Source organism: Carlito syrichta, unplaced genomic scaffold (assembly GCF_000164805.1).
Source record: "Carlito syrichta isolate Samal-C Ts95f unplaced genomic scaffold, Tarsius_syrichta-2.0.1 Scaffold305642, whole genome shotgun sequence".
NCBI lineage: Eukaryota > Metazoa > Chordata > Mammalia > Primates > Tarsiidae > Carlito > Carlito syrichta.
This window is the reverse complement of record NW_007249738.1, coordinates 1,457,602-1,482,321: the sequence shown is the minus strand read 5'-3', so window position 1 is coordinate 1,482,321 and position 24,720 is coordinate 1,457,602. Positions and strand designations below refer to the sequence as shown.

Below are 24,720 nucleotides of genomic sequence, written 5' to 3'. Positions count from 1 at the left end.
CTGAGCTGCCTTGAGAAAGGTCTGGTCTCTGGTCCTGGCCCCCACCACCTAGGCACTAAAAGGAAATGCTGGAGAGCAGAGCAAGGCAATGGCTCGCGTTATGAGGCTAAGGTGACTGATTACAATGAGGTCCTATTTTAGCTCCATGAAGTAAATGCACCTCTCGTGCAAGAAGGCAAATCGTGTGTCCTGGCTGGCTGGCCTACCCTGATGGCTTCTGGGCAAGGCGAAGTGTTCAGTTCCTTGCGTGTGTGTCCTTGCTTCCCTGGGGCCTGGCCTCGCATGCCTGGCACGAATCCCAGGGGGCCTGAGGTCAGTTCTTCCTGCATCCAGAGCCAGGCTGGGTGACAGAAGAGACGGAAACATGCTTGTACCAGCTGGGGGCCACACGGGCCACTGTTCTCAAGGAAGCAAGGACACAGGCATAATGAACTGAGCCACCGAGGTGCCAGGTCCTAAAAGTTCCTGCTGGGACTGAGTCACTTGGAGAGGTTGTCAAGAGCCCTCACATGGACAAGATGGAGCAGTTGTGTAGCTTGTCAAGGGGCAGGGGAGAGAGGGTATGAGCCAGGCCCTCCGTCTGCACAGGACTGCCAGCTCCTCACCCGAGGTGGCCGGAGGGTGGCACCGTGGGGCAGGGCCAGGAGGTGGGGGCACTGGGTGCTGTTGCTCTGGCCCCTGCCCCTGTCCTTTGGGGACCTGTGACCCCAGCCTGGGTGCCAGACGGGATCCAACGTGGCAAGGAACTGGAGAGGACAGAGCCTTAATTAGCAGGGGAGGTGGCAGATGCTATGGAGCACAGGCCGTGGGCAGAGGGGCCTCCAATCGGACATACAAGAACCACCACACAGGGGAGTTGTGGGGAGAGAGGCGATCAGATGGTGGAAGGGAAGCCAGGCTCTCAACTCGGCAGTCAAAGTGCATGAATTTAAATGGAATCATGGCCGCAGCAGCTGCTCAGCATAAACCCGGATTTCCCCTCCAGAGGGCACCCTGACCCCACAGAAGAGGCTCACTCCCGGGCCCCCAAAACCCAGCCTTGCAGCTTCCAGTGGGGCTCTGAGAAGATACCAGAAGGTGCCAGTGTAAACATCCAGAGCACGCCCCAAGAAGGGCAGCAGTCACTCCACCCAGGGAGAAAGGCTGCTCGAGGTGCCGTCAGAGGTAAAGGGACGAGGTCCCGCCGTGTCTCCCAGGGAGTGTAGGAACCATCACCGAGTGTGCTGGGCTGGAGATGCTGCTGCCGAATCCAGGCCTGTGGGAGCTCCAAGGCACCGGCAGCTGCATCTGCCCCGCTACAGACGTGTCCCGCAGAGGCACGGTGAAGGCGGTGGTTTGGAGCGGAACAGATGGCCACGCGCATCCTCTCGGGGTGCTGCAGATGTCCTCCCAGACAGACCCCCCACTTGCCGGGACTGCTGCCCTGACGCAGCAGGGAGAACTGTTCACTTGGGACGGGGGTCGCTTCCACTGGGGGGGAGCCCCACGGGACAGCAGAGGCTGGCTCAGTGGGAGTGGGAGACGACACGTTTCACAAGAGACCAGTTGGCTCCAGAGCCTGGAAGGCTCTGGGGGAGCAGACTCTGTGGCCTTGGCCTCACCCTGCTCTCTCACCCTCTGAAGGCCGTGATGTGCGTGCCTCGGGAGGCCCCCGTGGGGCGTCTGTGGGTGGCACACGTGTCCTCGGCGCCGTCTGCCCCGAGCCATGGCACCCCATCCGTCAGAGCAGCTCCTGCTCGTCGTCCTCAGAGCCTGAGGGGCCCTGGCGCACCTCCTCGTACCACTTGTTGGTGAGGGTCTTCATCTGGATGCGCCCGTGGTGGAGGTCCTGGGGTGAGACACGGCCGTCAGGGGCAAGGGGAGGAGGGGCAGCTGCTGAGCCGGGGTGGGTGTCTGGGGGAGGTGGAGGTGGTGACGGCCACAGGCCATTTCCAAGTGTTCCCTGACTAGAGCTGGGACTCACTGTGGGGTGAAGGTAACAGGAGGGGTCATGCAGACATAGGAGCAGGCAGGGGGGCGTGACACTAACACGTGCCTTTGGAGTCAGACACGCTCAGCTCTGCTCTCAGCATGGCCGTGTGTAGGCTGTGCGTCCTTGGGGGTTACTTCCCCTCCCTGGGCCTCCGTCTCCCTGCTGCCAAGAGACAGCTGCATGGCTGCGTGGGTTGTGGAGAACGGGGCGCTGTCAGGAAGGGCTTTGGGCATGCTCCTAGGAGGAGTTTGTGCACTGCCAGCTACCACGCCCGCTGAGAACAGAAAATGGTGCGCACACAAGGCGGGCACCCACCCACCTAAGGCTGCATCCAGATGGAGGCTAGCAGTGCTGGAGGGACCGGGCTGGAGCCCAAGTCTGGGGCCCTGCTGAGGCCCTGACATGTCCGGAACACCTCAGCTCAGGTCCAGCAGCTGCCGGACACCCTGCATCTAACATGCACGAAAATGAAACCCTGTTCACAAGGCTATTATTCAAGCAGCACTAGACATGGCAGCCAAGGAAGAACAGCAGACACCGAGCTCCACAAGCACGCCAGCCCTGGGGTGGGAGCAGCCCGTGGACCCACGCCAGCCTCCCTGCCTCCGTCCTGCCCTTGACCACTGCAGGTCCCGAGGGAGGAAGCAGGAAGGCAAGGAACCCTGGAGAGCGTGGCCGTGCCCACCTCCTGCGTGAGCCTTCGTGTGAAGAAGGGGTTCAGGTACTTGGCGTCCAGCCACAGGAAGCCCTTGAGGTCTTGCCGGCGCACATAGTGGGCTTCGTACTCCTCCTCCGTGAGCTCCGACAGGTGTTCCGACTCCACAGTGTTGCCCTGGGGGAAGAGGCGACCGGCACCGTCAGGGGGGCATCTTCCTGGCAGTCCTCCCACCACCCAGGCTGCCAGTATCCTCAGCACTGACTCCACTTTACAGTCAGTGCAGGGTGACCCTGGCAGCAGTCAGCCTCCAGGGAGGCAGGAAGGCCTGTCAGAACACAATGGCTCCCTGGGACCCTGCCAGGGACAGCCACAGAAGAGGTCCTGGGGTGGGGCTGGGGTCTGAAGCCCTCCAGGCGACTGCCATTTAGCCAGGACTGGGAGCCACCGTCCCAGGTTACTCAGGACCAGTGTGCTGAACAAAGGGGACCTTCTGTTTCTTTGCCTGTGGCCCTGCCAGCTATGGTGGCCTCTCAGGCAGGCTTTTGCTGATCAGTGCAGGAGAGGCGACACATCCTGTGGGAACAGGACAGGGGTGAAGAAAGCCACCCCAGGTGGAGGGGAGGGCTCAGTCACAGAGCTATGTGCACCCTCTGAAGGTGGACAGGGTATGAACACAGCACTGGTGCTCTGCCAGGGGAGTCCAGTGAAGCCCCAGGACAGCGGTGCAGAGGCAGGCGAGCGAAGCGGAGGGCATTTTGAGGCAGTGGAGCGGTGGTTCTTAAACTCTGGCCCAATCACCTGAAGGCCTGTGGAGATGCAAAATACTGTGCCCACCAGGCCCACCCGCACAGCTGCTTATTTAGCAGGTCTGGGTGAGGGCCACAAATTTGCACCTCCAGTAATGCTGCAGGTCTTGGGACCCTGCTTTGAGGACCGTGGCGTCCAGTGTGGTAGTTCAGAGCACTCAACCGTGGTGTCGAGTGTGGTTGTTCACACAGACTCAGAGCCTCTGAGTCTGTGTGAACACAGCCGTGTGACTTGAATTCCCACAGTGCCTCAGCATTCTCATCTGCAAAATGGGCACAGGGAGAGCACCCGTTTCCTGCAGCTTATCAGGACAATCTGAGATAATCCAAGGAAACATTAGCACGTAAACTGCACCAAAAAACCTTCCAGAAACACAGCTGCTCCTCCTCTGAGGGACATTCTGGTTCTACCAGAGCTGTGGTTCGCAAATGTGTCCACCGGATGAGCAGTGGCCGCAGCTCCTGGCGGCTGGTTAAAAACACAATTCTTTCGGGCCCCACCCCAGACCTAAGAGATGCTGTGGTGAGGCAGAACAGCCCATGTGTCACAAGTGCCACCAATTCTGAGGTCCCATCAAAGGTCTGAGAACCCGTGCTAGGGCTCTGGTGAAAAACAAACCAGAAACTGGTAGTTGGGGGCGGGAGGAAGGGCCTCTGAGAGAGAAGTTCTGCAGAGTCCAGGCCTGAAGGTCATCTGGAAGTTTCCTGCCACAGCACTGCCTGGGCTGAGGGGTCCAGCCAGCCCTGACACGCCAACATCAGAAGTGGGCGGCCACAGGAGGACTTCTGTGCCTTTGATGATGTTAATGTCACCGACGGTCTTGAATATAGGAACTAGAGAAAGACGCATTCCCAGAAGTGTGGGTGGGACGAATGCCCAGGGCAGCCCCGCTGGTCACCCCGCTCTGCACAGACCTGAGGGTGCAGACAGGGTGAGAAGACAGTGGGGCAGTTCGGCCTGGTCCCTCCAACACCCCCGCCCTTCCCATCCTGGGGGAGGCAGGCGCCTCTCTCATGGCCCTCGAAGGCACTGCAGGCCACCCCCAGCCCCCACAGGAGGTCTGCAGGAATTTGCTGGGGAAATGACAGAATCTTGAAACCTTCCATTCCGGGTTCTGAGGGTGACTCGGCTGCTGGCAGGGCACGAGCAGGAATCTGACGCAGCCCCAGGCTCCTGTGCAGCCCACAGAGCTCCAGAGAGGGAAGCAAACATCACTAGCCCACAACCTCTGTAGCTTTCGCAGACACCCCACTTGAGGGGAGGGGCCAGCTGCAGACTCATGCCCCGCCTCCTCTTCAGGTGGGGCGGCAGGTAAACGCGTGGCATGTATGTGTGGAGGTACGGGGCCTCCTTGAAGCCTGCCTCCCCTGTCCTGACAGTGAGTGGGACCCACCCACCCCGCCCCGCACAGCGGCACTAACCATCTTCTCTGTCTTGCTGAGGTTGACGTCCTTCCTGCTCCTACGGCGTGCCCTGGCATCCTCGATGTCCACTAGGCGGATGAGGGGCATGGTGCTGCCGCCCAGCAGCAGGATGGTGAAGAGCACAATGACAATGGTGGTGGTGCCGATGAGCTGCCGCTTCTCCATGGGCTCCAGGTCCAGGTGCAGGCTCAGGGCGTAGGGGATGGCCCCCCGCAGGCCTGGGGGCAGAGGCAGGGTGAGAGAACCTTGGGGACAGAGGTGGAGGGAGGGCGGCTTCATGGGCTCTCTGGGATGGGCTGACCCCCAATATGGCCAGCTGGCCACTCCGACAGGCCTCACTGGAGAGTGGGCGCACGCTCTGGGAGGCTCTAGGGGCAAAAAGCGCAGGCTGCCGAGACATGGGGCCCGGGGGACTCACTCCACGCCCACCCGAGCAGATTGACTGAGGCACCCGTCCTGGCTACCAACCATCAGGTGCGTGTGCACGAGGATCTGGCAGGCCCGACACGCATGGTTTAGAATCCACGTGACAGCCACCGTGGGCTGCACCCACCCTGTGTGCCAGGCCCTTCACTAAGCACGCTAGCACCACTGGGCCTTTGTGGAAGCCTGGCAGAGTCAGTGCTGCTACCCTTTCCGACACAGACGGGGAGCCCAGGCCAAGGGCGCAGGCATTCTCCAGGGGCCACATGGCCACACAGGCAGTGGCGCAGGAGGACTCTGCCCAGAGCCCCTTGCATGTCAAGATGCTGTCCTTGTGTTGCCCCTGCTGGCACTGACTGCTCTGCACTGCTCTGGTGGTGACAGGCCACCGGGGCATGATTGGGAAGCAGTACTTTCCTCTGTCAGAAACTTCCTGGTTCCCTGATGCCATGTGAGGGGACAGGCAGTCCTGGCCCTGCCGCTAGAAGCTCCCAGAGCAGCTGGGAGGAGAGACAGCAGACAAGGACTTGTGAGACGGTGCCAGAAAGGCGGGTGCAGACAACCAGGACCCACTGCAGACAATGAAGCGGAAGCCGCACATCACGGTGGGGTCGGGTTGGTTAGGCTGCTGCAGCGCGCCAGGCCCGAGATGGGGAGACAATAGGGGAAGAGAAGGGGATGGACGCAGAGCACGGTGAGGGTGAGTGACAACGCATCCTCTCCAAACCTGTCCAAGGGGCCAAAGGATTAAGTGACTTGAATGTGCTCAGAACAGGGTGTGCACCCGCCTACCTAAGCTAGTCACACCTACATTAAAATTGAAAGGAGTACTTTCTGCGGAAGTGCTATGCAAAGAAGCAGGCTGGGTGTGGTGGCTCACGCCTGTAATCAAGCACTTTAGGAGGCTGAGGCAGGAAGATCGCTTGAGGCCAGGAGTTTGATCCCAGCCTGAGCAACAGAGCAAGACCCTTTACAAAAAAATTAGCCAGGTGTGGTGGCACACCCTGGAGTCCCATCTTCTCAGGAGGATGAGGCAGAGTATTATTTGAGCCCAGGAGGATAAGGCTGTGGTGAGTCATAACCATGCCACTGCACTCCAGCTTGGGCGACAGAGTGAGACCCTGACTCAAAAAAGCAAAACAAAACAAAGAAGCAGGTCGGGCAGGGAGGTCGGTGTCAGACAGTGGGATCCAGGGTCTCCACGGCATCCAAGGAGGAGTCTGGATTCCAGAGGAAGATCTGGGTTGGGGCACAGCTGTGGGGTCAAGGGAACTGGATGGAAGTCGAGGCCAGGATGGCTGAGCTCACTCAGTGAAAGGAAGAGCACAGGAACAGAAGCGAGGTTGGGGCCGAGTCCTGAGGCAGCCACTACTTGAGGGATCAGTGAGGGAGGAAGAGGAGGAGAAAGATGGGAGCCTGAGGAGACCCCATGGAAGAGGGGAGCAGGAGTGTGGCCCGCAGGCCAGGAGAGGAGGGTGAGGGGGTCTGCATCTATAAGGCAGGTGTGGTGGGAAGCAGACAGGCTGGGAGACAGGGCAGACCACGCCTTTTAGGCCTGGCTGCGGGAGGCTGCTGGTGACCAAACAAAGCCCAATTCAGCTCAGTGCACAGGCAGTGAAGATGCGGAGAAAGGGGGTGTGGACAGCCCACTCAGAGGGCAGCCATAGTGAGGGAGAAGCAGAGGCCACTGGCTGTGGGACAGGGATGCTGGCTGTGGTGCTGGTGCCCTTGGGAATGAGGGGAACTCTGTCAGTCTCAGGAGTGATGGATGAGCTGGTGGCAGAGGCGGGGGTGGCGGAGCCAGAAAGACGGCAGGTCTCCACGGGGGAAGGGCCCGAGAACATGTGAGCCAGCAGCCCCACTATTTAAAATGCCCTCACCTTCCCCATAAGGGTCTCACCCACACATCCTCTCTCCCAAATGGCTCACATAACTTTGCAAAACATCTGATACAACTCTCAGCTTTTCTTTAAGATTTTCAAGATCTTGGGTCAACCACTATACAGAACAGTTTGCCTCACTGGCAAAAATGATTAAGAAACAAAAGGGACCAGGCATGGTGGCTCATACCTGTAATCCCCAGCACTTTGGGAGGTGGAGGTGAGACGGTTGCCTGAGCCCAGGGGTTTGAGACCAGCCTGGGCAACATGGTGAGGCCTCGTCTCTACAATAAATCAAAAAATTACCCAGGCGTGGTAGCATGCACCTGTGGTTCCAGTTACTTGAAGGCTGAGGTGGAAGGATCACCTGAGCCCAGTAGATCGAGGCTGTGGTGGCTGTGAGTGTGCCACTGCACTCCATCCAGCCTGGGTGACACTGAGACTCCGACTCAAAAAAAAAAAGAAAATGGATTTCTCTTACCATATGTAAATGCATACAGACACACACGCACACATCCCTATATATCTTTAAACATGGCCTTTTGGAAAGAAGAGGAATCTGAGACAGTGTAGGGATATGCTGTTGGTTAGAGAGCTGATGAGGAATGTTGCTATATACCAGCCTACATGGAAAATATTTTAATTATAATATTTAAACAAGAAAGCATAAAGAGCTGTATGTATTACTCAAAAGCACATTTAAAGATGCCCATGGATCCAGTTCTTTTAGGAGGTAGTTATTATATGAAATAATTTCCATCCTTTGAAAAGTGATTAAATAGAAGCTGAAACATTCAAATTAAACTACCAAAACTTGCCGGGCTCAGTGGCTCAGCCTGTAATCCCACACCTTTGGGAGGCTGAGGTGAGTGGATTGCCTGAGCCCGCGGGTTCGAGACCCGCCTGGGCGGCGAGACCTCATCTCTACAATAAATCAAAAAATCAGCCGGGCGTGGTAGCGCATGCCTGTAATTCCGGCTACTCGGAAGTCTGAGGCAGAAGGATCGCCGGAGCCCAGCAGGTCGAGGCTGCAGTGGCTGGGAGCGGCCACTGCACTCCAGTCTGGGTGACAGAGTGAGACTCCAACTCAAAAAAAAAAACAAAAAAAAGCTACCAGAACTTTGTGATTAAGAGGAAAAGTATCCAAAATTAGCATGTAGCACACAAATGTTTCAACTTTCACCTTGTATTTATTTATTTATTTGGTCTCACTCTGTCACCCAGGCCAGAGTGCAGTGGTAGGGTAGCTCACCACAGTCTTGAAATTCTAGGCTCAAGCCATCCTTCTGCCTCCGCCTCCCAAGTTGTTAGGACTACAGGTGTATACCACCATACTCAGCTAATTAAAAAACAATTTTCTTTTGTACAGACAGAGTCTCACTATGTTGCCCAGGCTGGTCTCAAACTCCTGGCCTCAAGTGATCCTCCTGCTACGAGTCACCTTTCTTATTTTGACCCATTATTACTTCAGCTTAGAAAACCCACAGGTTAGCCAGGCTCGGTGGCTCAGCCTGTAATCCCGCACTTTGGGAGGCTGAAGTGAGTGGATTGCCTGAGCCCGCGGGTTCGAGACCCGCCTGGGCAACTTGGCGAGACCTCATCTCTACAATAAATCAAAAAATCAGCCGGGCGTGGTAGCGCATGCCTGTAATTCCGGCTACTTGGAAGGCTGAGGCAGAAGGATCGCTGGAGCCCAGCAGGTCGAGGCTGCGGTGGCCAGGAGTGGCCACTGCACTCCAGTCTGGGCGACAGAGTAAGACTCCAACTGAAAAAAAAAAAGAAAACCCATAGGTCACAGCTGGACACACCCAGCCTGACCCTGGCCTGCACTGTCCTATACAGGAAAGAGAAGGCAGAAGGAAGTGCAACCCTTGGCTCTGTCTCCAGTGGTCCCGTGATCCTAAGCATGTCCTCTGCCCTCCTCAAACCCAAACTTCCCCTGCTTCATAGCACCATGGTGAGTGGCACCCCAGGATTACAGTGGGACCCCCTAAATGGGCCCTTTTATTATTTTTGGCTTATGAGGCAGATTCGTTTTCCTTTTTTGAGTTGGAGTTTCATTCTTGTCGCCTTGTAGCTCAGGCTGGAGGAGGACAGTGGCACGCTCATGGCCACCGCAGCCTTGACCTGCTGGGCTCAGGCAATCCATCCTCCTTAGCCTTCCAAGTAGCTGGAATTACAAATGCATGCCACCATGCCTGGCTAGTTTTTGTAGAGACAAGGTCTCACCAAGTTGCTCAGGCTGGTCTTGAATCCCCAGGCTCATGCAATCCTCTCGCCTCAGCCTCCCAAAGTGCTGGGAACAGGCTGAACAACCGTGCGCGGTTGCAAATTCATTTTCAAAGGGCTCTAGCAAGTAACCATGTGTTCTCTCTGCAGTGACGTGTCCCTTTATGACAGATATTTTCCCTTCGCCTGTTTATTAAAGATTTGACTTACCACTAAACCACATGATGAACATCATCTTCGGTGTGATTTTATGATCACGGAAGAAATTCAGGAGGTAGGAAAGAGGGAAGATGTTGACCGCTCTGCCAAACAGTACAAGCACCTGGTAACAGCAACACAGTAAGTTTCAGGTGAGAAGGCCTGGCTCCTCAAGCTGCAGCTTGCTGGTGCTAATGCAGAGTGCAACATGTCCAGGGTGCACACCACATGCCTCTCAGTCCGAGAGATGGGACTGACACCAATAATGTCAGGAGGCCATGCACAGGTATCCAGAGATTAACTGAAGGGCAGCCTGATCTCAAGGGTGCCTGCCATAGGGCAGGCTGTGCCAATCATTCCCACTGGGCCAACTCTAGAGGGACAGACAAGGTGTTCCTGCCCCTCCCATGGGGCTCCTCAGGGAAAGGGGCAGACCATGAAGGGCCTAGCCACGCACAAAACGCTGCTCTCTGAGCAGGAGGAGCGAGGACAGGGTCTCCACAGAGCCATCTACGCCACCCAGCCAGTGCTTGCTGTGGCTTTTGGTTCCCACCCAGCTCCTAAGGGAATATTTGTCTTAACAAAACATAGATTTATGCAAAGCTTAAATCTCCTGAAGTGGATTCTTAGAGCAATTTGTTAGTTTTTTGCACCTTGGTGTTTCCCATAATGCATCTGAAAAGGCTGACATACACATGCACAGTACATTCTTTAGGCCTCAGATTCACTCCTTCCACAAGCATGAATTGAGAATGCTTACAGGAGTGTGCCTTGGATAGTCAAGTTTACAATAATTGCTCCAAATCATCAAACATTTCCTGCCAGAAAACATGCTAAATGTTTTAAATGCATTATCTTGCCAAATTTAAATCATTGCAAAGCTCTTATGAAGGAGTATTACTGTTTCCACTGTATAGACAAGGAAACTGAGGCACAGAGAGGTTAGTAACTGGTCCAAACTGACTGGGCAGCAAGTGATGGGTCCAAGTCTCAAACCTGGTTCAGACCCAAAGTCCATGCTCTTGGCCACTGAGCCGAGCCTCGAGGTGGCACTGTAACCCATCTGAACAGCACCACATCCCCGCCAGTCACAGGGCCAGCCGTGTCTACACGCACAGAGGAGCCTAAGTTGTCACTCCAGAGCAGCTGCTCATTTCCCTCCAACCCCTGGCTGAAATGGTCGCCTCCCTGTCTCGCCACTGAAATCCAATCTTCCACGCCTGCACTTGTGTTTCAGGTTGGACCACATGTGGCCCCTTGGACCCAGTAGCCACATTAGAGACTTTTATACTTCCTATAAAAGACTTGCTGCTGTTCTCTTGTCCTGAAACCTGAGTCTGGGGACAGGTCACAGTGACAAACAGCAACAGGCTCATGTTGCCTGAGATGTGGAAGGACCCAGACTGCAAGAAGGTCGCCTTTTTGCTTAGGGTTCCTGATCTTCTCTGTGTCTCCCATATGCCAAACAGGGAGGCCTTACCAGTTCACACATTGTAGGTGACGGTGTGAAAAAAAAAAAAGCTTGCTTTCTGATAGCTATGTTTTGTTAAGTGGACCTGGCAATGCAAGTTAATTGCAGATGAATTACGACACTTCAGCAATAGTAAGGTGTGCTTCTTAAATGCCTTAAATTAACAGAGGAGCTAAAAAAAAAAAAAGACATCAAAGAAACAACTGGAGGCCAGGCGTGGTGGCTCAAGCCTGTAATCCCAGCATTTTGGGAGGCCAAGGCAAGAGGATTGCTTGAGCCCGTGGGTTCGAGACCAGCCTGGGCAACATGGTGAGACCTCAAAAAATTAGCTAGGCGTAGTCACGCACGCCTGTGGTTCTGGCTGCTCAAAAGGCTGAGGTGGAAGTATCACCAGAGCCCAGCAGGTTGACACAGGGGTGGCCATGAGCGTGCTGCTGCACTCCAGCCTGGGCAATGGAGTGAGACTCCAACTCAAAAAAAAAAAAGAAAAGCAAAGAAATCAAGTGGGGATTAGAGGACGAGTCATCAGTAGGACCTGTGGGAGACCAGCTCATGCTACAGGAATGGAGACCTACTGAAGACCCTGGACAAGGCCCTGGGAACATGCGGCTGAACACCAGGTGTTAGAAACCACTGATGTCACTTTGATCAGATGACTGAGGGAGCTAGACCACCTTTTAAACAGTAAACATTTATTTTCCTCCACTCCATTCCCAAAAAGGATTTGATTCTGCTGCAAATGATTAAACTTATTTTTTTCCTTTGTTGAAGGCTTATTCTGCCTCCTACTGCTATCCTCAGTCCAATTATAACACTGCTTTTCAAATCTTCTTTCTTTTAAAAATTATCTTTATTTTTATTTTTTAGCAATAAAGGTCTTGCTATGTTGCCCAGGCTGGTATGCAGTGGCCTTTTACAGGCACGACCATCACACACTATAGCCTCAAACTCCTGGCCTCAAGTGATCCCCCCTCCTCAGTCCCAGTCCCAGGTAGCTGGGACTACAGGCACACCTGGCTAGTTTCCCAACTCCCCTTGATCATAAGCATCACCTGATGTAATTCCTCTGGCTGCCTCTCCAGGGAAGGTAAGGGCCTGGTCATCTTTAAATAAGTGTTCAAGGTCATGCTCATCAATAGACAAGTATGAAGAAAACCACATTAAGAAGTACATTATATATTACCCAGAAAAAGTAGAAATCATTCCCTTCTATAGCCACTGTGAACACATGCCTAAATTTTCTTTTTTCTATACATAATATTTTCAGATGGTTATGATCAATTTTTTTTTTTTTTTGAGTTGGAGCCTCACTCTGTTGCCCAGGCTGGAGTGTAGTGGCACGCTCACGGCCACTGCAGCCTCAACCTTCTAGGCTTAGGCAGTCCTTCTGCCTTCCAAGTAGCTGAAACTACAGGTGTAGGCCACCACGCCCAGATAATTTTTTGATTTATTGTAGAGACAAGGTCTCACCCAAGTTGCCCAGGCTGGTCTTGAAGCCATGGGCTCAGGCAATCCTCTCATCTCCGTCTCCCAAAGTGTTGGAATTACAGGCGTGAGTCACCATGTCCAGCTTACATATTCAATTTTGAAGTCTGCTTTTACCCTCTAACATAGAAACACACAAACTTTTATTTTTTTCAAGGAGAGCATAATATTCATGGCCATTAAAAACTTCATAACAGCTGGGCTCGGTGGCTCAGCCTGTTATCCCGTGCCTTTGGGAAGCTGAGGTGAGTGGATTGCCTGAGCCCGCGGGTTCGAGACCCGCCTGGGCAGCGAGACCTCATATCTACAATAAATCAAAAAACCAGCCGGGCGTGGTAGCGCATGCCTGTAATTCCGGCTACTCAGAAGGCTGAGGCGAAGGATCGCCAGAGCCCAGCAGGTCGAAGCTGCGGTGGCCGGGAGTGGCCACTGCACTCCAGTCTGGGCGACAGAGTGAGACTCCAACTCAAAAAAAAAAAACTTCATAACAAGCAAAGTTCCTTTTCCAGGAATATTCATTCACTTAATTCCACTCCTACCCACTTATTGTATGTTTGTGATTCGTTTTAACAAAAGAAACTTTAAACAGAAGAGTGTCTATGTAGCTGTTGACTTTGAACAGTTAACAGTTACATAAATGAATCCAGAACATGTGGTTATTGATCTACAAATAAGTAATTAAATAAAAAATAAGGAAAATACTTACTATGCACCAGATGACAAAGGAAATTTCAAACTTGTGAGGGAAACTAAAAATGGACAGGCCAAGAAATGCAAACACACATGTTTCTGAAACAAACCAAAGAATGGATTATTCAGCCCCAAGGATATTCTCCCAGTATATACTGCATTGTTAAACAAGCAAACATTCGTTAGTCAGAATTCAATATAACACTACTTATTTTCTGGAAACTCCTGCAACCAATATCCTGGTGAAACTTGTCTTTGGATTCTCATTCTTTTGTATCACTCAAGCAACATGTCCCTGCTATTTAGAAATCTCTTAATGTAATGAGTCAACTGTCAAATATTTCTGCAAATGAGCACCATCCCCTCTGGGGAAGATGATAAACACATGAATCTATCCATTTGCTGAACACTGTCATTAGCAAGGATCCCACAGCGACAAAGTGGCAAAAATGCAGAGCCAATGACTGCAGACACCACACGACAAGTGTGAAAGGGCTTTGTGTCAACTTCCTGGCCAGAGAGGACAAAGCCACATGATTAACTGAATACAGTTAATGCTGCCATGAGGTTTAGAACAGCTTATGCCCAGCGGGATTTGCAGAATGAGATCTGTCTCTAACTCTAGGCTCTATTCTGCAAGCCAAAAAGCCCAACATTTACTCTCCGTTGTACAAGCCTGTGTATTTTAAGAAAACACACCTATAAATTTCTTTTTTTTTTCCTTTCTTTTTTTTTTTTTTTGAGTTGGAGTCTCACTTGTCACCCAGACTGGAGTGCAGTGGCCGCTCCCGGCCACCGCAGCCTCGACCTGCCGGGCTCCGGTGATCCTTCCGCCTCAGCCTTCCAAGTAGCTGGAACTACAGGCACGCACTACCATGCCCGGCTCATTTTTGATTTATTGTAGAGATGAGGTCTCGCTAAGTTGCCCAGGCGGGTCTCGAACCCACGGGCTCAGGCAATCCACTCACCTCAGCCTCCCAAAGGCGGGGGATTACAGGCTGAGCCACCAAACCCGGCTACACCTATAAATTTCTAACACTAGGCTCCCTGCCTCAGCTGCGATGTCCCCAGAGTTGCCTAATAACTAGAGAGATGAAGACTATATTTTAAAATAGTTAAACACTGTAAGGCAGTGAGGCTGTTTTAAAAGATTTAAGCAATGTTTTTTCCTTCAAACATGTATCCTTTTAAAACAAGTCCACACACTGGCCAGTATACTCACCCTTTTCTTCTTTGAAATTTTTTCTTATCTATTAAATATTTTTGTGATTTTTCCAAATGAGCACATTTAGAACACATTCAGATCTATTTTATGCTTTTCCCTGGCAGCATACATTCTAGTATATGGATACATCACGGCTAACTTAGCCAATCCTCTGCAGGTGGACGTTTAGGCTGTTTCTATTTCTGAAAGCTACAACAAACAGCCCCGTACACAGGCTGAATTCCAGATGGTTGAATCACTGGGTCAAAGAGTTATGTGCCTTTTAAATTTAGACTCTTCAGAAAAGATGGAATCAATGTCCCATCCACAAGGTCTATTTTCCATATACCCATGTCAGAAGTATTTGCCAGTGTGATGGGTATGAAGTAGAAGTGATGGAAGTTTTCCTTTGCGTTCCTTTACTTAGAAGCACCAGGGCCAGAGCCCACAGCCCTGGTTTTCCTAGAGGGATGCGGAGGGAGAAACACCCACAGGCCCAGGAGCAGAGACCTGGCCTCCGATCGCCGCTTGGCCATGAGACCACAGGCAGGTCATACAGCCACTCCTCGTGTGAGTCTCTTTACCGGTGCAAGTTCCCGTATGGCTGCCCCGCCCCCTAGCACAGACCAGTGTGGAACCAGGGCTTCAACAAAATGAGACAAGCCCCCCAAACACTACGGGCGAGGTTGATGATGACAGCTATGGCACAGCCATTTGAGGGCCAGCTTAAAGGGACAATGTGAGAGTGGTTCCTTCACTTCCAGGTATAAAGTCTGAGTGTGGGTGAACAAGTTCGGGAAATGCTACACCTATGTACCCCTCTTAGAAACTGATAATGCACAGTAGCTGAAAAGTCTGGCAGTTAACAAACTTATTACATTTCTACTTGATGCAGGATTTCCTAAACTCTTACTTGACTACAGAGGCTTTTCCATCTAACCATCGCTAAGATCATTTCCAAGGAATAATAATTTTTGGAAATGCTACTTTAATATAAAAAAGGCATGTCTCAAATGTTCATAATTATTAGTTCTATTTTTGATCTTAAAATTGTATGCATTGGGTGTTCCATTTATTAGGTGTTTGGTTTGCTTTGCTGAATTTCCAAGCCAGAGGAATGAGCCAAAGAGAAGGAAGTGCAGCTGGCTGGGAGGAATTACTGCCCTGCTGCCAGGATAAATCACCCCCAACACAGGGTGAGCAGGAGGGGCTCTGGGCCAGGTGTGGCCACATGGGCAGGACTCACCGCACAGGAAGGCCACGGTCCGCAGGGTCTGCTGCATGAGGATCTGGGTGACCGGGGACAGGTTGTGGTGTGTGTAGTGTGACATAACGATGCCAGAGAACAGGATAGCCATGATGCCTGGAGAGAGTGAAGACAGAAAAGCACCTGCCATGATACCAGGTCAGATCACTCATGGCCTGCAAGTCCCTGGAGCCTAGAGTATTAGGGCTTTAAAAAAGGGGGAAAGAAAAGAATACTGGAGGCTTCCCAGAGGCTTTAGAGAAATACTAGGAGCCCCTTCTCTCTGGTAGCTTCATTACTAGCTAGGTTACCTCGAGCCAAGTCACTTCTCCTGTCAGCACCTTGGTTTTCTCCTGTGTACAGTGGGACTAATAATACTCATGGAACTGTTAGTAGGGTGAGTGAAAATAAGCCATGTAAAGTGGCCATCACAGTACCAGGGCTGAAAAGGGGTGAGCTGTCCGTCACCCAAGGACACAGTTGGCCCTCCACATCTGCAGATAGGGAACCCATAAGTATGGGGGCTGGCTGCATCGAACCACTTTACACAAGGAATGTGGCGTCAGAGAGCTTGGTATCTATGAGGGGTACTGGAACGGATGTCAGCTTAAAGGGACAATGTGAGAGTGGTTCCTTCACTCCCAGGTGAACTGATCTGCAGAGCAGAATAATCTGGGTATGGAGAATGGGTGGGCTTTGACTGACTTTTAAAATCCTGCTCCTTAATTCTGAGTTTCCCATGGTCACCATGTATAAGTGCTGTAATATGAAAAGAGAAATGTGCTCTTTAAAAAGGTGCGTGCCCTTTCTTTAGAGCCCTCCATTAGCATCTGCTACCTTCTTTGCTTACTTATCAGGATTTGAGTCTCAACATTGTCCACTGGCCCTAAGTCACTCCTGAGGAACCCGATGCAGGCTTCTTCTCAGGATATCCCGATCTGGGTAGCAGAAAGGAGTTGCTGCGGCATGTAAGGATGCTGAGACTTTCTTTTTTTCTTTTCTTTTTTGAGTCAGAGTCTCACTCTGTCGCCCAGGCTGGAGTGCAGTGGCACCATCCCAGTTCACTGCAGCCTCAATCTCCTGGGCTTAGATGATCCTCCCACCTCAGCCTCTTGAGTAGCTGGGACTACTGGCGCATGCTGCCATGCCTGGCTAATTTTTTTATTTTCTGTAGAGATGCGGGCCTGCTATGTTGTCTAGGCTGGTCTTGAACTCCTGGGCTTAGGCAATCCTCCCCTGCTTTGGCCTCCCAAAGTGCTAGCATTACAGGTGTGAACCACTGCACCTTTTTTCCTAAAACATTTGATTATAGCAGGAAGTTCAGATTTTTAAAAAAGCCATCAAATAAAACTGCCAAAATATACTAATTACAAGTCAAACTTTACAAGCCAAGTTTTAATGCACTTCTGCCATTTTGTAGAAACACGGCTTAACTGGCTAACTTCCCATTTGTAAAAGGGCAACAATTACAGCACCAAACGGCAGACATGCCAACCGCCAAGCTCACTGTCCACACAGTGCCCTAGACATATCGGAAGGTACTTTTGTATTGTCCAATGGCTGTGGGTGGGCTGAACGACAGCAGGCAGGACATCTGGTCCCCAACTCTCTTAAGAAATAGCCTGTGCCTTTGCCCTGCTGTTTCTCTCTACAGAGGTGGCCAGGCAGGCAGAGTCCCACAACACTTCCCACTTCCCACAACACCTGACAAGATGTGAAGGTGAGCAAGCGGGCAGGAGACTCTGCTTGCCACTAGGGCACAGGGAAAACTCATGCCCACGAGTCCTGCTCCACAAGATAGCAGGCACGTGCAAGCCCAGAAGCACCAGCTCTTCTCTAAGGCCAGGCTCCTCTCAGTATGTCCCCGCAGGGGACCAACAGGACACCTGATCCTTCTGGATCCTGCAACACAACACAGCCACTGATGCCACCAAGGGCAGCACCACACAAAGAGGGCCACGAAACCACAATCTGGACTGGAACTGGAACTCAGCGCAGCTGTCAGCCTGGGGAGGGGGCACAACGACACATCAGTGTGAGGCTGGATCGGCCTTGAGGCTCTCTCCCACCAGCTGCTTCAGAGAGGCTATCAACTCACGGGCAGAGCTGAGACCGTGGTTCTTACTTTGATGTAAAAGTCAACCCAGGCCTGGCATGATGGCTTACGCCTGTCATCCCAGCACTTCGGGAGGTGGAGGTAAGAGAACTTCCTGAGCCCAGGGTTTCGAGACCAGCCTGGGTAACTTGGCAAGACCTCATCTCTATAATAAATAAAAAAATTAGCTAGGCGTGGTGGTACATGCCTGTAATCTCAGCACTTTTGGAAGCCAAGGCAAAAGGATTGCCTGAGCCCAACAGGTCGAGGCTGTGGTGGCTGTGATCATACCACTGCACTCCAGCCTGGGCACAAGATTGAAACTCTGACTCAAAAAAAAAAAAAAAAAATCCACACTCCAGAAGCAAAGTCTCCATGCAGTCAGACCCGACAATGGACTGTGGAAGTTCCCTGGGGACAGAACTCCTGGAAAGCCATGCTGCCTCAGTGGGAGGTCCGTGGAGAAGGACATATAGCCTGTCCACAAAGGCTGATGGCAGCTCTGTGGGATGGAGACCTCGGGCTGACCAATCTTTCTCCTGTTTTGTTTAGAGATACCGGAAATCTGTTTCTTTTGGGAAATCTTAAACCTTTAATGATGGCTACTAATTCGAATGGTTAGCACTTTTCTATATAGATAAATAAACTCTGTCTGGGGCTAAGTCTGGACCACAGTTGCCACCTGTGCCTTTGACCCACTGATGCTGGAAACAGGCCACCTGTAGAAGCCACAAGCACTTACCCTCGCTAGTATGGGATCAGGCCTCTGCAGTTCTGGGCTACAGAACTGCAGATAGAGTCAGGATCAGCAGTGGGTGTAAAAGCCTGAGGGACAGCTCAAGTATCTGTCCTATCTGTCCCGCCAAGCACAGGTGATCTCCGCCACCCAGGCCACCCTTATCCACTGACCCAGAGCAGGCTCCCTTAAGGAAGAATTTCCTTTAAGAAGGCAAAATCACTTAAGACAGCAGATAATGCTGCATAAATGTGCAGGAAGGAAGAAAAAGGGAAGGAAGGGCAGAAATCCACTTCTGTGTATGATTAAATCCACTGTTTTGATGTACCAGAAGAAGAAAGTAAGGGATTCAAGTAAAAAAAAAAAATCAGTGAAAGTCAGGTGTGTGGCTCATACCTGTAATCCCAACATTCTGGGAGGCCAAGGAGAGAGGATCATTTGAGACCAGCCTGGTCAACACAGTAAGACTTCATCTCTACAAATAAATAAATATTTTATAAAAGGCAGTGAAGACCAGGAGCGATGGCTCAGCCTGTTACCCCAGCACTTTGGGAGGACAACATGAGAGGACTGCCTGAGCCTGGGGGTTCGAGACCAGCCTAGGCAACATGATGAGACCTTGTCTCTACAATAAATCACAAAAATTAGTGGTGTGCATCTGTAGTTCCAGCTACTTGGACGGCTGAGGCGGAAGGATCGCCTAAGCCCAGCAGGTCGGAGGCTGCAGTGGCTGTGAGCATGCGCTCCATTCCAGCCTGGGTGACAAGAGTGAGACTCCAACTCAGCAAAAAAAAAAAGGCAGTGAAAATGATCATGATACAATTTTCACTGTCTTGTACCTTACTGTGGGTAAAATATGACGTACTTCTTGAAGGCTGAGTCAAACCACACATACCGAGTCTTCTTTGTTAATTACTCAATAATAAACATATTTTGCTATGAGACATTCAGACTCATCAAGGCACACAGTAAGAGAATCCCCATTCACCCCCCATTCTCTGTCCAGAGGTGATTACTATTAACACTTTATTATGCAGACTGCCAGTTAATATTTTATCAGGTGACTTTAAAATGTGTCCATATTTTAAAAAGTAGTAAACAATCATATCACATATACAGTGTGTATAACTAGCTGAGTGATTCTTTTCAAGGCCTCAAGTCTCTTGCCTTTGGACGTATAACAGAATCCCAGCTCCTTCCCAGGCCTGCAGAGCCCTTGCCTGCCCTGTCCCGGCCGCTTTCTGTAAAACACTGGCACAAAGTTGGCCAAAGGTGCGATGTACAGTCGTAAAGCACAGGTGCATATCTAAGGAAGTTCACTGAGCACTGCTTATGAGAGAAACACTGGAAGGAGCTAAATGTTCATCAGTCATGGGGGAGACCAAGTCCCAGCCATTCTCCCTATGGAATACTGTGCAGCCACTGAAAACAGAATCTGACCTATTTGCACTGTCGTGGAAGGAACTCCAAGATATATTGTTACATTTTAAGAAAGCAAGCTGAAAAACCATCTGTTCATCCACTCAGTTAATAGGTATTAAGTGCCTCCCCTATCTGAGAACTATCCTTGCTGTTAGTTAGGGCTACAGCAGCATACAAGACAAGATCAGGTCCCGCCTGCGGAAGACAACATGTACAACACACGCGGCAGCTTTGGGTAGAGAGAAACAACTAGAAGAAATGAGAGCTGGGTGAGAGGGTGGCAGGAGCAGAGGCAGCACCAGGAGCTTAGCTGGCCAGAGAGGTCTCCCCAGGACGTGGCACTGGAGCCACCCTGGGAAGACCTGGGGAGGGAAGGGTCTGGGGAAGGAGGAACCTGGCAGTGGGACAGCAGGTGCCAAGGTTTGAGCCAGTGAGGGGAGCATGCCGTGCTCTAGGAGATCCAAGATTCTGAGACCAGCTACACTTGCTGAGGAAAAATGAGGGCGTCTGTTCAATCTTCTGTTGAAACCAGGACAGTGTTGAGAATGCAAGGGGATATTATTAATTCATCATGTGGAGACAGCAGGGAAGCTGGGCTCTTGGGGCAAACCAGGACCTGGTCATCCAGGCAATAACATGACGCCCATCAGGACCTCACTTGTGTCACTGCCTCGTGCTCTCAGCATGTGCCCTGGACTGGCCCCTCTATCAAGCCTTATTCAGGATGAGAAAGTGGAGGCTCAGCCTGGCTAAATCTAGTCAGAGGTTACACAAGCAATGAGGAGGAGCTAGGATTCGAACCCAGGTCTGCCGGTCACACCACCCAGGTCTTACCCTCTGTGTTCTAACATGTGGATTCAGGTCAACGGTTCATGACTCCTAGGAAGAGTATGTCCTGCTGCATGGTCTTGGGAACCCCTCATTGTGGTGATGGGCAGGAAAAGGAGAGCAGAAAAAGGAAGGGAAAGGCAGCAGAAATGCCCTTTCTCATTTGTGCTCTTGCACCATGACTTGGGGGGGCCACCCTACCCATCTCTGAAAACCTGTCTGACAAATGTCCTAAGGCAAAGCATGGCCGGAGTAGGTATGTTCCTGGCCTGGCTCAGGGCAGGGTCCCTAAGGCAGCAAAACCCTCGAGATAGAAGACACTGTGGCTCAGACAGAGAAAAGCACTCCTGTGTTTTAGCCACAGATTTAAACAGATGCATGAACAGATACTCAATGATAATCCCAAGGGAGTGGAGGAACAATGTATCAACAATAAGGTAAAAACAGTCAGGCTAGAGCCAAATGACTCACAGGTGATGTTTATGTAGGCGCGAACATTCAGTGAGGCCAAAAGAGGGAACCTGATGGTAGATACCAGGACAGCATTATCCTGGTGAACTGGCTTGGGAGTAAAAACAAGCAAGACCTGAGGGTTACAGAGGTTGCCAGTGAAATGCCCCGCGTCTTCTCTGCTTTCTTCTTGATAAGATCTGCTCCGGGGCACCCACATGTGACTCCACACAGTGAGCTGTGGGCAGGAAGTGCTCTTCAGCGGAATCATTAAAAACCACATCTCTACAATAAATCAAAAAATCAGCTGGGCATTGGAAGTGCATGCCTGTAATTCCGACTACTTGGAAGGCTGAGGCGGAAGGATCACCGGAGCCCAGCAGGTCGAGGCTGCGGTGGCCGGGAGCGGCCACTGCACTCCAGTCTGGGTGACAGAGTGAGACTCCGACTCAAAAAAAAAAAAACCACTGGCCAGCCTTGTGGCTCAGCCTGTAATCCCAGCACTTTGGGAGGCCGAGGCAAGTGGATTGCCTGAGCCTACGGGTTTAAGACCAGCCTGGGCAACTTGGCAAGACCTCATCTCTACAATAATAAAAAATTGGCCAGGCATGGTAGCACGTGCCTGTAGTTCCAGTTACTTGGAAGGCTGAGGCAGAAAGATCACCTAAGCCCAGCAGGTCGATGCTGGGATGACCATGAGCATGCTACTGCACTCCAGCCTAGGTAACGTAGTGAGACTTAGACTCAAAAAAAAAAAAAAAACCAGTGGCAACTTTCACATTGCATGTGAAGAAGTAACTGTCACACTTACCACTGTCCTACTATAAACAACAGGAAACCATACAAGATAGGAAATAGAACTGTTTTCTGACCTTGGACAAAAGGCAGGTAGGCTGCAATTCTCACCAGAAGGGAACAAGGTAGCCACTCCTCCCCAGAACCCCTGCTCCCCTGCTGCGGCTCAGGAGGGCAAGCCCAAGCATTCAGTGGTCCATCTTGCTGATGAGGAGACAGAGGTCACTGACTATCAAAGGAGCAGGCTGGAAACTCCCAAAGCTGGCATGGGGCTGGGGACAGTGTGCGTTCCCACCAGTCAGAGAGTTCTCAGCAGAGATGACCCGTTAGGGCATTGCTACCCTGGGCCTGCCCTAACAAGGTCTAAAAGTAAGCCTCAAAAAGGATTAAACTGATTCCAAGAGACTCAGATTCATGCCAGGAAAAAAAGTCCAGAACTCAAAAAAGAAATTCAATGAAATCCTGTACTCAACAACATCAAGTTCACAATGACTGGCATCCAATCAAAAATTAATAGCAAGCAAAGTGCAGGAAAATGTGACCTATATGTAGAAGAAAAATTAATCAATAAGAACAGACCTAGAAATGACAGAGATGATACGATTAGCAAACAGCTACTATAGCCAGGCACAGTGGCTCACGCCTGTAATCCCAGCACTTTGGGAGGTAGAGGTGAGAAGATTGCCTGAGCTCAGAGGTTCAAGAGCAGCCTGAGCAACATGGCAAGATCTGTCTCTATAATAAATCAAAAAATTAGCTGGGCGAGGTGGTACACACCTGTAGTTCTAGCTACTTGGAAGGCTGAGGTAGAAGGATTGTCTGAGTCCAGCAGGTTGAAGCTGTGGTGGCCCTGAGTATGCCAATGCACTCCAGCCTGGGCGAAAGAGTGAAACTCTGACTCAAAAAAAAAAAACAACAAACGCTATTATATATATGTTTCATATGTTTTACGAATATAGAAAAAACACGAACATGATGAAGAGAGAAATAGAAGACATAAAACAATCCCAGGGAACCTCCGTAGGTGAATTATACAACATCTAAAATAAGAGACACACTGGATGTGGCTAACACGAGACTCTGTATGGTAGCAGTAGAGACCAAGAAAAATAAAGCATACAGGAAAAAAAAACAAAGAAAAAAAAAACCAGGCTCGGAGTGGTGGCTCATGCCTGTAATCCCAACAAGTTGGGAGGATCCCTTTGAAGCCAGGAGTTCAAAATCAGCCTGGGCAATAAAGCAAGACCCTGTCTTTACAAGGAAAAAAAAAGACTGAAAAAAAGAACAAGTACATTGTGGGGCCAATAGTACATGCTAGCTATCATAACTGGAGTAGCTGAAGTCTTAACGGGGAATAGAGAGAGGGAACAGAAAAAAACATTTAAAGAAATGGGCAAAAACTGACCACATTTGATGAAAGCTAAACTCACATAGACTGTAGGCTCAAGAAGCTCAATGAACTCTAAGCAGACTACATGAGAACCACATCACTGCACATCCAAACCCAACTGCTACATTTCCATCAGGATGGCTACGTTAAAAAAAAATTAAGGCTGGGCTTGGTGACTCAGCCTGCAATCCCAGCACTTTGGGAGGCCGAGACGAGTGGATTGCCTGAGCCCATGGGATTGAGACCAGCCCAGAGAACTTGGTGAGACCTCATCTCTACAATAAATCGCAAAAATTAGCCAGGCGTGGTGGCATGTTCCTGTAGTTCCGGCTACTTGGAAGGCTGAGGTGGAGGGATTGCCAGAGTTCAGCAAGTCGACGCTGGGGTGGTTGTGAGCATGCCACTGCACTCCAGCCTGGGCAATGGAGTGAGATTCCAACGCAAAAAAAAAAATTAAAGTGAGTACTGCAGGAGACATCCTTATGGAAATTGGAACTGGAAATCAATTCCTGATCAAAACCCCAAGTGCTCATACCATAAGAAATAAGATAGACAAGTGGTGCCTCACCAAACTGACAAGTTTCTGCAAAGCAAAAGAAACCATCAAGAGAGCAGGGAGACAGCCACAGAATGGGAAAAAATATTTGCCAACTGTATATCTGACAAAGGCTAAGATCCAGGATCTACAAGGAACTCAAACACGCCGAAAAGAAAAAAACAAATAGCCCCATTAAAAAGTGGGCAAAAGACATGACTAGCCACTTCTCAAAAGTGTCTATTCTCAGCCTCACTAATTATCAGAGAAATGCAAATCAAAACCACATTGAGATACCACCTAACCCCAGTAAAAACAGCCATCATTAATAAAACAAACAACAGATGCTGGTGAGGATGTGGAGAAAAAGGAACACTTATACATTGTTGATGGGAATGCAAACTAGTGTAACCTCTTTGGAAGACAGTGTGGTGATTTCTGAAAGAACTAGAAATTGAGCTTCCATATGATCCACCAATCCCCCTATTGGGAATATACCCAGAGGAACTCAAATCATTCTACAAAAAAGATACCTGCACACACATGCTTGTAGCAGCTCTATTTACAATAGCAAAAACATGGAACCAACCATGCTGCCCATTGAAGCTGGACTAGATTAAAAAAAAAGCGATACAGCCGAGCTCGGTGGCTCAGTCTGTAATCCCATGCCTTTGGGAGGCTGAGGTGAGTGGATTGCCTGAGCCCGCGGGTTCGAGACCCGCCTGGGCAGGCGAGACCTCATCTCTACAATAAATCAAAAAATTAGCCGGGCGTGGTAGCGC

General features: G+C 50.8%; 1 protein-coding gene across 5 annotated transcripts in view; it reads right to left on the bottom strand.

Moving 5' to 3' along the window:
* Positions 1 to 1,557: 1,557 nt before the first annotated feature.
* SLC9A8 (solute carrier family 9 member A8) overlaps positions 1,558 to 24,720 on the bottom strand; it is an 82,317-nt gene continuing 59,154 nt past the window's right edge. For 3 of the 5 annotated variants that reach the window (XM_021714404.1, XM_008061941.2, XM_021714405.1), the window contains 6 exons: positions 15,688 to 15,804; positions 13,254 to 13,336; positions 9,604 to 9,715; positions 4,859 to 5,079; positions 2,658 to 2,804; positions 1,558 to 1,828 (listed from right to left, as the gene is read on the bottom strand). In XM_021714404.1, coding sequence (XP_021570079.1) covers positions 1,721 to 1,828; positions 2,658 to 2,804; positions 4,859 to 5,079; positions 9,604 to 9,715; positions 13,254 to 13,336; positions 15,688 to 15,804 — 788 coding nt within the window. In that variant the 3' untranslated portion in view covers positions 1,558 to 1,720. The remainder of the gene's footprint in view (positions 1,829 to 2,657; positions 2,805 to 4,858; positions 5,080 to 9,603; positions 9,716 to 13,253; positions 13,337 to 15,687; positions 15,805 to 24,720) is intronic. The other 2 variants (XM_021714406.1, XM_008061940.1) reach the window with 2 other exon arrangements.